The sequence below is a fragment of the Macaca thibetana genome, chromosome 6 (genome assembly GCF_024542745.1).
Source record: "Macaca thibetana thibetana isolate TM-01 chromosome 6, ASM2454274v1, whole genome shotgun sequence".
NCBI lineage: Eukaryota > Metazoa > Chordata > Mammalia > Primates > Cercopithecidae > Macaca > Macaca thibetana.
The window spans coordinates 162,591,849-162,605,972 of record NC_065583.1 but is presented as its reverse complement, the minus strand read 5'-3'; the positions used below and the strand labels follow the sequence as shown (position 1 = coordinate 162,605,972).

General features: G+C 37.8%; 1 protein-coding gene across 1 annotated transcript in view; it reads right to left on the bottom strand.

Moving 5' to 3' along the window:
• The window catches only part of DNAH5 (dynein axonemal heavy chain 5), a 248,666-nt gene that overhangs the window by 176,657 nt on the left and 57,885 nt on the right, over positions 1-14,124 (bottom strand). Inside the window, exons 22-26 of the mRNA XM_050793010.1 lie at positions 10,566-10,699; positions 5,453-5,654; positions 4,658-4,893; positions 1,682-1,900; positions 144-206 (exon numbers count right to left, since the gene is read on the bottom strand). Coding sequence (XP_050648967.1) covers positions 144-206; positions 1,682-1,900; positions 4,658-4,893; positions 5,453-5,654; positions 10,566-10,699 — 854 coding nt within the window. The remainder of the gene's footprint in view (positions 1-143; positions 207-1,681; positions 1,901-4,657; positions 4,894-5,452; positions 5,655-10,565; positions 10,700-14,124) is intronic.

Below are 14,124 nucleotides of genomic sequence, written 5' to 3'. Positions count from 1 at the left end.
CACTTCTAATTGTAATCATATTTTTAATGCAAGTACATACCATATTCCACAATAGCGCTCTCTATCTTACAAAGAAGAAAATATAATGTATTTAAAACACAAGGTTTCATTGTTTAGAAAACCATAGAAACTAAAAATATTACCTGAAACATAACAAGCCTGTCACTGGCTTCCTGGGGCTTCAAGCCACTAGCCATTGGACCATTCTGAAAAAAAGTTAAAAAAAAAATAGAATGAAGTGTTTGCATATAAATTTCATGAGCTCAAAGTATTTAAATATTAAAGTTAGATTTCATCCATGATAGGAAACTTAGTTTTTATTTGTTAGAAAAAAAAGAGCCTTACAAAGTGATTCATTTGTAAATATTTTTCCAGTCTAAAAAAGACAAATTAATGCCAGAAACTTTTAAGATTAAAAATATGTATTATTCATTTCTTAGGTAACATAGGCAAACAGGAGTCAATGCCTATCCTATAAAGAAGCACATATAAAGTCTGCTTTTGAGCTAAATGCTATCATATAACTCATAGATTTTTATCATTCTAATACACACTTGTAAAGTGGCCCATAATCTTAACATTCCAATCAGAGTTTCCTACATTAGAAAACCTTAAATATGTGGATTTCTGTGCTTCTCCATCCATGGAGTTGGTACATGGGTCCAATCTTCTAACTTTATTAATTTTGTGGTTTATTGTGCTACTTGTTAATTGGTACAAATTTTACCCTAAACTCTATATATTTCCCTTCTGTAGCACATTAAATTGCCTAGAGATGGGTCTCATTACACAACATATTTACATTAGAAGATTCAGTACTTAAACATATATGGGTAATTAAAATATGGACTCCATGGGGGCGGGGCTCGATCTGTCTTATCCACTACTGTGTAGTCAGCACCAAGGACAGGGCCCAGCACTTGCTGGGCTCTATATTATTTGTGGAACCAAGGAACGCTGTGGAAAGGAGGACAATTATAACTACATGTGAATAGTACTTTTCTACACAAATTTAGAATGCTACCAAACAACTTCAGTAACAGACCAAATTATACAGTGTTTGCACTTTTTTAAATTTACCATTTTCTGTTGAAATTATTATGTATGAACTCTGATTTGGTTAGGCTTTGTGTCCCCACCCAAATCTCATCTTGAATTGTAATCCCCATAATCTCCATAATCCCCACGTCTCAAGGGAGAGACTAGGTGGAGGTAATTGAATCATGGGAGCGGTTTTTCCCATGCTGTTCTCTTGATAGTGAGTGGGTTCTCATGAGATCCGATGGTTTTATAAGGGGCTCTTCCCCCCTTCACTCGGCATTCTCCTTCCTGTTGTCTTGTGAAGAATGTACCTTGCTTTCCCTTCACCTTCTGCCATGATTGTAAGTTTCCTGAAGCCTCCTCAGCCATGCAGAACTGTGAGTCAATTAAACCTCTCCTTTATAAATTACCCAGTCTCGAGCAGTTCTTTACAGCAGTGTGAAAACAGACTAATACAAACTCTAAGGGGAAAGGATTGTGAAAAGAAGATGTTTTTCTCTCTCATGCAAATAAAATTCCCATTCCTTTGGAATTCCTAGGAAGTTTCATAGAGTTTTACCCATAATTTTTAGACAACTACATTTTACATGCTCTATTCACTCATCCCCAAAAATGCAAACAGAGAAAGCCAGAGACATACCAAATCATAGTCCAGATAAAACTGGTGACAATCTTGAAGGAATACCTCCACAGCACTAATAAGCTCTTTCTTGAAACTGGGCTGCAGTGACACTAATTCATTCTGGACTTCGCCAGCACGTGTCAGCAGCTTCTCCCAAGCATAGTGCAGTGTATCAACTTTGTCCATCTCGTCCCTTGCTATTAGAAGTCTGTATCTGTTAAGCAGGGCATAAGATTCCTTTAAAAAAAAGAAGAAAAACTTAATTTTGGCCAGTCAGATGCATAAATGTACACACAGTCATTTATTAAACGATAAGAATGGAAAATACCAGAATAATAGTGAAACCACCCTGACAGTTCTAGTTACTCTACCTTAAACTGCAAGAGGTTAACTGAGCAACTGAGCCGTTCAGCTTTAGTTTCCTCATCTGTAAAATGGGAAAATCTTCTGGCTGCTTCAGATGATCTTTGAGAGTATTGAAAAATATCATTTTAAATGCTTTTTGAAAACGATAAACCATTAGACACATAAAAGATATTTTGACTTAGGTCCCCAAATTGTATTGGCTGACTACAAAATTATAGCAAGTAAATGAAAAACAAAATAATTTAACTTCTAATGTTGGCATAACAAAATAAATCAGGGTTTTAACTCTGCCTGATTTCACATGATTGATAAGAGGTTCCCATAGTAAGACACAAAGGAGGGTTCTTGAATCAGAGCCTTCAGCATGTAAAATCCTGGACGGCTTTCTTCACTAAAAGATTAAAATGAGGCTAAGGTTGGTTTTCAGAAGAAAGAATTTTCTCTAAATATCCCTAGTCTCTTCTCCCACCATTACTCATCCCCACAGAGGTGGAATGAGGGCCTGATGGTTAATTTGAGGCAAAAAGAATTGTTGATTTGAGCAAGCATAGCCCCGTGCCTTTCTCTCTCTTCCCTCCCTCTCCGTGGAGGCATGTCTGTGGTCTGCACCTCAGTTCCATAAACTGGATCAGGGCTATACAAAGCCCTGCAGCTTTCCAACACTGTCTCTGATGGATGAGGATGTATAATAATCGTGGAATTTAGTATTCACTATCTTATAACGTGTGTGTGTTTGGGGGTATGGAAGGGAGGGGAATAACTGGAGTAATACACTAAATTATGTCTTCCAAATAGCTTCCATCGGGTATAAAGGTGATGTTTTGATCTTGTCTTCTTGATTCTACTTTCATTCTTAATTCCCAGGTGGGAGAAAACAGGATTGCCAGTTACTGTACCTCCTCTTCATACTCAAGGGTCTCGCCTGATCCTGCACAAAGAAAGGTCTCTATGCCTTGATGTTTCAATCCAAGGAGAGCAGGATGGACCATGTGATCCCCCTGGCCCAGCACAGCAGAAGTGAAAATGTGTAGTAGTGTGTACCATTTTCAGGGTAATGCGAAATTTTTCAAAATTCAAACAGGGATGCAGAAAATGGGAGACTAGAGTCTGATCTGGACCATCAGAATATAAGTACAGACATTCCAATTATGGTGTGATGAAAAGATGATGCTTTTACAACTGGAGATTTTTTAATTCTACAGTTATACTAGTCTCATTTAAAAATAACAAATATAGTCACCCATTTCTGATAAGACATTTTCATCTGGAGGTTAACACCGCCCCCCAACCCCACAGAGCCCCCGTGGCTGAGAAGTTCTTTTCCTTAATGTCTCCACTCTTCGGTCTTTGTCAAAAATCACAAGTGGCAAATACAATTTAAAGACATGCACCATCAATTCTGATTATGAAAAGTTATTAATGATATTAATAATTCACACTCTTATGTCATCTCTAATAATATAAGTATTACAAGATGAATAAAAAATGGACTTCAAAATTGCACACACATACACAGACATGAAAAGAAGCTGGAAAGAAATATACCAACACCTTGGTATGTACTTGATTGATAAGATTATGGTAATTTTGAAATTTTATTTTATACTTTTGTTTTGTGTTTTCTGATTTTTCTGCAATGCTATTTTTTAATTAGGGAAAAATAGTTTAAAAAAAAAAGGCTGTTTTTTAAAAAAAAAAAAAAGGCTGTTGTTAAGAGTGATTTTGCTGGTGGCTTAACATGAGATTTCTAAGGAGACTCCTTAGAAAGAGATGATGTTTACTCAAGTGAATCTATTTAAGGATGTCTGCTTGTAAAGCAATTAACTGTCTTTTTTGCCACTGCTTAAATTACACTATGTATGTTGATAATATTATAATTAAATAAGTCAATAAAAGCAGACTTCACTGCAAAAAAAAGACATTTTCATCTGGAAAAGATAGTATGATATGGTATACAAATAAAAGTGATGTGCAACACTGATCAAATTATGTAACTTCTTTGACCCTCAGTGTCCTTATGTGAGTAGGAGCCACAGTAAGGCTGAAATGAGTTAATGCATATATGGACACTGTTAGTGCCCCCATCCAGGTCCTGGTTACCAGCTGGTATTCCCATCCCCGACTACTGAGAATGCTGGCTATCAGGACTGCAGCTGTCCGCTTCCCCGGAAGATTTTCCTCAGCTGAATGTGAGCCTTCTCGTGGGGAGGTTATAGCCAATTTCCCACTGACTTAGCAGTAGAAAGGGTAGTCTCCTTTGCATGAAGGAGGGCCCAACTCAATAGATGTTGTAGAGCGCCCATGGGATCATTCTCAAGTTAGTCCATAGCTGATTAGCTTCCTTTCCTGATTCCCTCGCTCCCCTTCTTTAGTGAACACTCATCAATAAATCACTTGCACAAAAATCTTTATCTCAGGCTCTGCTTTGAAGGACCTTAGGTGACATGTGAAGGCGAGAACTGGTCCATGGAAGGCATGCTATAGGGGTTCGGTATCATCAACAATATTGAAAGTATTGTCTCAGTTTAGCAACCATTTAGTAACTTCACTCCAGACCCAGTCAATATTTCAGCTAATAGCATCGAACATGTAGAATATTTCCATAATGAACAAATGATCATTAGTTACCTCAATAGGTCCTACTTGAAAATCAATGGAGATTTGCTGCTCCCTTATTTCTTTCAGTGCTGCCATTGCAATCCGAATATCGTCTAGGTCCTTAATTGGACGATTTAGTTTCTTATTGAATTCTTCAATAAGCATAAAAATGTTTTCCATCTCACTCCGGTATTTTTTGTTACAGTGGCATCCAATGACAACCATCCAGGCCTTTGTCTCAGCAGTCAGGGCAAACTTCAAGTCAGCTGTAAAAACCCAAATGTCTACAGTTCAGTTTTAAAAACTCAAACCGGTACGAAAAGTCAAAGTGTCGCTGTTCTCCAGTAGTAAATACATTACAGTGTATAACCCTCTAACCCATAACAAATTGAACTAGAAAAAAATCATAATTTTTCCTAGTCATTATATATTCATTCATTTTATAAAGTCTGTTTTTACAACAATTCAATACACATGTCAAAATGCTTTTTTTTTAAAAGCACGTATCAGAACCCTCTGGGATAATCCTCAAATGTTTGTTATTGTTACTTATTAAATAAAGGGTAAATTCTAATTCAAAATATAACACACATCTTTCTCTGACTTAGCCTTTTTTTTCAAGGTTTAGCAGCAAAGTGTTCAAAATAGTCCAGAATCGATAATTATGCAGAAGGAAATTTTTAAAAAATCTACAAATTGGTCTTTTAGCTTGAGGCCCAGAGTCAGTCTTTAAGACAGGCAGAACTCTCTGGAATACTAACCTAGGTAAAGGGACAGAACAACGCTGGCTGATTGATATAACTATATGAAAGAAAATGAACCAACCTGTGTACAGAGCAATGGGACCCACACAGATATATTCAGGCTCAGCATTAATTTCCTGCTCTAGGTTTTGGAAATAGAGGATCTGGGACTCAAATTCAGAGAGCAAGGGGCTCTGTGTAATAAACGTTTTAATGGCTTCTTCTTTCCCCTTTTGCCAAATGTGATTGTAGCGTTTGAAGCAATCCATGGATGCAATAACTTCCTGAATGCAAATAACAACAGATTTATGTTAAGAAGGAAGAATCTGGAATGGCACGATGATATAAGTGAATATTTGCCAACTGCTGATGGTTCCTATGGATTTATTAAAATGTTGAGTGAACTGTGTGATTATCTGGAAATGCCAAAGAACTGAACTGGGACTATATACAATAGTGTGGACAATGGCCCAGGGCTAGTAGCAGTTTCACTGTTATCATCCCTAGCCAAATGGGAGAGAAGTGGTTTCTAGAAACTAGAAGAGAGTCCTTGAAGATGCTGTGCACAGGACCCTCTTGCTTGGAGCTGGGCCTTAGGTCAAAAACCACAGCTCAAGGTCCCACTACAGGGAGGGTGCCATGGAAAACATCCTCTGAGGTCATTCTCCTCTGTCCCCACTCCCCTCAGATCTCCTCAAAGCTTCTTCATTGACTGAACCCACTGGAAGCCTCAACGGGAATCTACTGACATGTTGCCTAAGGTCAGATAGGTGGAGGGGGTGGAGATTAGATCTTAGGGGCATGAAGGACAAACAGAACATAGCCAACATCACTCCAATGAGAGATTGCCTGGAATCACATAAAATGTATAAATTCATATAACAAAAATTGACATCTGAACAATACTGCATCTTACCAACCAGGAACACAGTGCATGTTTCCATATCTTGTCATCTTTTTCAAAAAGTTCTTATTAAGTTTTAGGGTAATCTTCATAGAGACCCCAGATACTTCTTATTACACATGTTTCTAGGTATTTTCCAATGATGTTGTCACTGTAAACAAGATCTTTTCCACTATTATTATAACTGGCTATGAATGGCATATACATTTTTAAAAATTTATTTGTAAATGAACAGTCTAGTTTGCTAACCAAGTATGCATCTGTAAAGATGAAATGACTCTCTGGCAATTGGTAAATAGGGGATAGTATTGATCTAATGCAGAGGTCATGTTTTCAAATGCTATTTTTCCCAGCAAAACAAATGCTACTGCTTTGTACCAGCTAAAGCAGCAAGCCACAGAGGAGTACAGCCCTGTGTGCTATGCCCCCTCCATCACTTCTTCCTTTTGGACTGATTTTGCTACCACCTGTCTTAAGAATATCTTTGCATATTGTTTTCGCTCATAAGTTAGTGCTTAAAAAATGTTTTCTCATGGACATAGAGAGCAGAATGATAGATAATAGAGACTCAGAAGAGTCAGATTTCTCATCAGCTTCAGAAGGGAGGGTGATGAGAAATTCGCTAATAGATGCAATGTACATTATTTGGGTGATGGATACCCTAAAATCCCAGACTTGGCCACTATGCAATCTATGCATGTAACACAATTGCACATGTATCCCATAAATGTGTACAAATAAAAATAGATAAATAAATAAATACCAATCAAAGCAGAAAGAACAACAAGAAAGAAAGAAAGAATGAATGCAGAGTTTGGCTTGTTTTTTGTAGAGTTTATCTTTGCTTCTACGCTCCACAACCTCAACTGTTCCTTTTCCCACTTCTACCAACCTTCTTTCATCTTTTATAGTAAAGTTCTGTAATTACTATAGTGTTATTAAATGTGTGAATATTTTACTATGATTGTTACTGTTAATATTTTACTATGATTATTATTGTTTTTATTACTCTGGTTACAAATTGCATAGATTTTGTGTCTGCCTCAATCTTGTTTTTCTCATAATCCCTATTATTTAATATTAAATATGCAACTTCTCAAAACAGAATGATTTTCAGGAACATGTTTATTGTATTCTATGAAAAAATCATATAATTATCTTTCCATTGATGACTAACTTAACTCTTGTTGGGCCACAATTTCTTTTTCAGATTAGCCTCTTGGATTTACTTGGTAGACAATTGAATCATCTACAAATAACTAAAATTTTGTCTTTTCTTTTCTATTTAATTTTTTTGTTGTTGTTTATTTATTTTCGTAGAGACAAGATCTCAGTGTGTTACCCAAGCTGGTCTCAAACTCCCGGCTTCAAGTGATCCTCTCATCTCAGCCTCCTAAAGTGCTGAGATTACAAACATGAGCCACTGCGCCTAGCCAAAAAATTTGTCTCTTCATTTCTAATTCCTTTGTGAATCAAGTTTTTCCACTGCCTTATATTATAATTTCAGAGTCACATCTGCATGAAAAATAAATTTAACTGATAAAGAATAACAAATGCAATTATTTGAAATAATTGAGCATTACAGGATTCTAAATGGTCTGATTATTTTAAGTAAATTGCACCAATCTGCACCAAACCAAGAAGCAGTTCCACTCCAACTCCCTCAGAGCCTCAGGTTTAATGGATGGTGATACTTCCCATCCATTAAAATGCAGAAAGCTAAACCTATCACTGCCTGTCCCAACCACAAATGATTCGTTTGCATGAACTGAAGTGTTGACATGCAGACCGAGAATGCATTGCAACGGCATGTAGACATAATCACATATGTATGATGGTTTGAAGAATTAATTACAGATTATTGAATATTCCCAGAAATTGGTAGAAGTTCCAGAATCTGGAGCTCTCTCAACACCCAAGCTTATAATATTAAGAATATACCCTAACTAAATATGTTGGAGGGTATTCTTCTATATTAAAGTGTTTGTCTTTATTAAATTAGAAGTTTTTCACATGGAGGTAACCTAGACCTCGAAAGGAAAATGACCTCAATAGGAAAATTAGATGAACTACACATGTAGAATTGTTCTGATTATGTAACCAAGGTTATTTTGATTGTTTGGTCCAGCTCAACGTAGTTTGTTTGTTTGTTTGTTTTGAGATGGAGTCCCACTCTGTCACCCAGGCTAGAGTGTAGTGGCACCATCTCAGCTCATTGCAACCTCTGTCTTCTGGGTTCAGGCAATTCTTATGCCTCAGCTTCATGAGTAGCTGGGATTACAGACATCCACCATGCAGGCCTGGCTAATTTTTGTGTTTTTAGTAGAGACAGAGTTTTGCCATGTTGGCCAGGCTGGTCTCAAACTCCTAACCTTGGCCTCTCAAAGTGCTGAGATTACAGGCATGGGTCACCACATCCAGCCTCAGCTCATCTTTTCAAGCCAGGTTGTGTTATAAGCTGATGACCAACCTATGGGCATGCTAAAGGCAGGTTGCGTTTACACTCTAATTCAATCAGCTACAGCAACAGGAAAGGGGCAGGGATCATAGGATTTTCTGTGGTTGAGGCAGAATCATTCAGAAAGGTCTATGGCTGTGAAGGGCTGGCTATATCTAATACTATGACTAAGAGTACATATATTCTCCCAGAAACAATTTGGCTATCCTATAAATCTGGAGTAAGTTCTTCAAGTTGTTATAAATGCCAACCTTTTCTACTATTTTAAGAAAACTAATATCTGAGCATTTCCTTCATATAAAAGCAAATGTAATAAAAGTGACACAGAGGCCGGGCACGGTGGCTCATGCCTGTAATCCCAGTACTTTGGGAGTCCCAGGCAGGTGGATCACCTGAGGTCAGGAGTTCGAGACCAGCTTGACCAACATGGCAAAACCCCATCTCTACTAAAAATACAAAATTAACAGAGTGTGGTGGCACATGCCTCTAATTCCAGCTACTCAGGAGGCTGAGACAGGAGAATCGCTTGAACCTGGGATGCAGAGGTTGTAGTGAGCCAAGACTGTACCATTGCACTCCAGCCTAGGCAACAAGAGTGAAACCTCTTCTCAAAAAAAAGACACAGAGATAAGTATTTTGTTGCCAGCACTGTGTGTTAATTTTAACTATGATTTCTTACTCTTAGAGTTTCATAATAGCAGTTGATCATACTAGAGAAACTAGTGGATCTTATTGCTGATTTATTTTATTTTATTTTCTAGGAATACTGAGATACTTGAAAATATTTCTGAATATTTATTGTTATCATGGAATACTTTGCTTACCATTCAGTATAGAGCCTAATAATCTAAGTACTAGATAAATATTTATTGAGTTATATGAATACTGTCCCTAGGGGAAAATTAAATACAGGACCTTCGATATATTAAGAAAGGAAAATTAAAAGTGAATAAATGCAAAAGATGTCCAGTTCCCTTGGGAACACATTAAAACTAAACTTAATAATATTTCCTCACATTGTTACAGCAATGGTAGCTTTTCAGAGTGCTTTCAAATGAATGTAACTCATTGTATCAAAACTGAGGAATAGAAAAATGCACTCACTGAACAACAACTATTCCTTACACACTGGGAAACATTATTAACAAGTCAACAAGTCTTACTGGCCATGTGAATTAGAAGAGTTTTTTTAAAAAAATAAAAGATGACTTCAGGGTTTTACATCCTTTTGTCTGTAAAATAGATTTGCATGAACAAAAAAGGGGAAGTTGAGAGGAGATTGTGTTGAAAGAAAAAATTGCCTTGAATGTACATTCATTTCCAGTTCAAGTTTGTATTGATAGTACTAATATCTTCTTTATTCTCAGTTTCATCTAATTTCTATGTGGCAATATAAATAAATTTTTATCTGATATTTTATAACATTTGCCTGACTACTCAAATATGAAAAAATGACTACAAACCTTATTCTGTTTCAAATATGTTAGTATCATTGGTTCTTCGAAGGTGAATTATAACAACAGTCTGACTTGTAGTTTGGAACATTGTAGATTTTTTTTAAGTTAGATTCATTTGCATTAAAAGAAGATATTAAAGGCATTAAACAAAACACAGTATGAGAGTAGGAATAATTTTCTTTCATCTTGCAATCTAGAATGAAAGATCTTCAGTTAGATAAACATTTGCTGAGCACACACAAGATGCCATTAGCTGTCCCCAGAAAGTACAGTGGGTGAGACCCAGGCTACATACAGAACAACCTTGTGATGATCACCCTCACACAAATGCATGTTGCAAAGTAAAAGGTCTGGCTGCCAGACCCTCCTGACATACCTTTTTGGTGGAGTTGATAATTGTGCTAAGTACAGAAACTAATTTTACAATCTCTTTGTTTTCAGAAACATTCTTATAATAGTTCTTGGTTTGCACAGGAATGGGTAAATTTACAGATGCTATCTCCAAGGTATCTAAAAAGAAAAAAAGAAGAGAAAACTTTACACTACTAGCAAAAGATGTACTTTTAGAAGATGAGGATATTTCTGTAATAGTAAAGCAAGGACTTCTGAAAATCTTCTCCTTTATAAAAGCAATGAAAATAATGGAAAGAATTGTCAATGTCAACTTTTCAGGACTCTGTAAATTAATCAAACCTTGCAATAATCCAGAAAGTGTTTATTCAAGAACAATGCTGAATCTTGGTAACAGCAGCAAGTTTTGTGTTGTTTTGACTTGCTCTAGTCCCACTGCCGCTCTCTGGCTACAGGGTAGCCGGGTAGCCTTGAAAAACAGCAGCCTTACAACCATTACTGGAGGGAAAAAAAAACCCACCACCGGTAGCCTAGCAGTCCCTGGAAGGGCCAGCCTGGGCTTGGAGCTCCTTAGGGAGCTCCACAGAATTTTCACTCTTTGAGCTGTCTGGGAGCTCCCTGGAAAAGCCTTGTTCAAATAGTTAATTTTTATTTGACCTGATTCAGAACTCTCTGAGAAAAAAAGTCCTACCCCCAAAGCATTTGTCAAAAGACTATCAGCAACAATTGCTTAACTTCACAGCTGCCTGAGGCAATGATATTAGTTGGGGGCAAATAAGAGATTGGCCAAAGAAGTTAAAAATCTGGGGAATGAGAAGAATGAAGTCAGTAACATGGCTGAATAAGAAGGTCCTGGCTCTCCTTCCACCCATGGACACACCCAATACACATCTATTCTCAGATCAGTCCCATCTGAGAGAAAGTCAGAGACCTAGGGAGAGCCTCCTACTTATGTTATAACCAAAAACACATCCCCATCAAATGGGCAGGAAAAGTAGAGACACACTTGGACACGGATCCTGCCCTGGGCACTGAACCAGAGAATTGGGAAAGGAATCTGCAACACACAACCTCTCTCTGTGGAAATGAGACTTTGGACCTCACATGTATCACCATAACTCTTAAGGTTCCCCATGGCTCTTAATTCAGCAGCTCTGAGAGTGGAGTGGATTAGACACACACGAGTCTCCCTAGACCACAAGAAAACAGTGGGGGCTTCACACAGGCATGAAGCACTTACAGAGGCTTCATTCCGTGGAAGTTGTGCAGAAATGGGGCTTTAAAACCATGGCCCCTTGTTTCTCCCTCACACCAAGTGCTCCAACATTTACAGCTTCCACCTAAGGGACTACATTCTAAAACTCCCATCTCTGGGAGCAGACGGGACTGGCATTTGTGTGTCTCTCTAAACCACAGGAAGAAGCGGCCATTTAATATGAGCACATAAGCACTTCAACAGGCTTTGTCCCCCAGGAGCAGTGCAGAGAAGGGGCTTAAAAAGCACAGGTTTCTGCTTCTGTCCAGAAGGGGTTAATGCTAGGCACTGAGTGCCCCAGCTTCTGCAGCCACCTCCCAAAGGACTCAATCCTAAACCTCTTAGCTACTTGAAGAAAGGACATTAGGCATACGTGAATTTCCCTAGATCACAAAACAGAAAGGAAGTGTAAATGGACATGGAAACACTACCAGGGACTACACCCACTCAGAACAATGCAGAAAAGGATCAAGAATGTGCAGCTTCCATTTTCTTTCTGGGAAGGGGCTTCTGGAACACCCCCTAGTGGCTACTTGATGGCCTGGCTTCTAAAAACCATACATCAGAGAGCTAATGAGGCAAACAAACAGGACCCCTCCAGCAGCTGGAGCCAGAGCTCAGCACTTCATGAGTTTTCCCTCTGGCTCACCTAGTGATAAGCCTAGGCCTAGACATTCTTTCTGGAAGGAGTTATGACATGCACCAAGTGCCATAACTTCTATAGCTCCTACCCAAAGGACTGTCTCTTTAATGATCTAGCTAGCTCTGGGAGTCAGTGGGTCTTTGTACTTTTGAGTAGCCATAGACCATGGAACACAAAGAGGTGGATGTACAACAGGCCAATTTCCATCCCTTATCTCCCCAGAATCAGACGATGCAGCCTGAACATGACTGCAGGCATTTGCCACAGATCCTCTCTCTGGCTTAATGCAAAGAACTGAAGATAAATGCCTGTGCTCAGCTTCACGTTGAAGACAGGAAAAATTGGAGCATGCATTCAACACACCAACATTTCCAGCTACATCTAGAGAATCTGGCTCCTACCTTACGAATCTTAGGGGTACTGACAGGACATATCATATCCAAACCTCCAGGGTAGGGGGGACAAAAAACAGAGAAAGCAGTCTGGACAAACACTAAGATTACAGAGGCATCTTGAAATCTCTGGCTAGTCAAAGTAGTGAGATCCTCCCACATGAGGTCAGTCTGACAAGACTGAAAGAGGTAGCTGTCTTTTATAATACACAGAAACCAAAGAAAATGAAAATGGGTTTTCATTTGACCCCAAAGAGGGTCAAAGAAAATGAACAAAAACAGAGAAATACAGTTCAAATAAAATAACAAAATAAATTTCCAGAAACTGTTCTGAGTGAAGTGGACATATGTGATTTATCTGACATGGAATTCAAAATACAGATGCTCCTTGACCTATGATGAGGTTACATCCCAATAAATCCATCATAAGTCAAAAATGCACTTAATACCCTCGTAAGCCTATTATAAAGTTAAAAAATTGTAAGTCAAACTATTCTAAGTACAGATGCTCCTTGACTTACTATAAGTTACATCCTGATAACCCCATTAAAGTCAAAAAGAATGTGAAGCCAAACCATTGTAAGTCAGGGACCATCTGTAATATTCATAAAGATCCTCACCAATATCAAGACAGAAATACAAAAACAAACTGAGAACTTCAACGAAGACAGAAAGTAAAAAAAGCACCAAACAGCAAATATAGAACTGAAGAATGCTATAACTGAACACAAAAATTTAATAGTTTCCACAGAAGACTAGATCAAGCAGAAGGAGAAAAAAAATCAGCGAATTCAAAGAGAGGTCACTGAAAAATCATCCAATCTGAGGAGCAAAAAATAAAAAGAATGAAGATATCTTAACAGACTTATGGGACACCATCAAGAGGAACAACTTATGAATTATTGGCTTGCCAGAAAGAGAAAAGAAAGAGAGAGGAAACATACTCAGTGAAATAATGGCAAAAACTTACAGGCCTGAGGGAAGAAATAGAAAGCCAGCTCCAGGAAGCCCAAAGGACATTAAATAAGATTAATTCAAAAACACTCACACCAAGACACATTATAATGAAATTGTCAATAGCTAAAGATAAAGAAAGAGTTCATGTTGAAAGTAGCAAGGGAAAAGTGTTTCATTGTATGTAAGAGAACATTCACATTCATAAAATTATCAGTAGATTTCTTAGCAGAAGCCTTGCAGGTTAGAAGGGAGTGAAGTGATATATTCAAAATACTGAAATAAAATAACTGCTAAGAATACTATATCCAGCAATAACATCTTTCAAAAACAAAGGGAT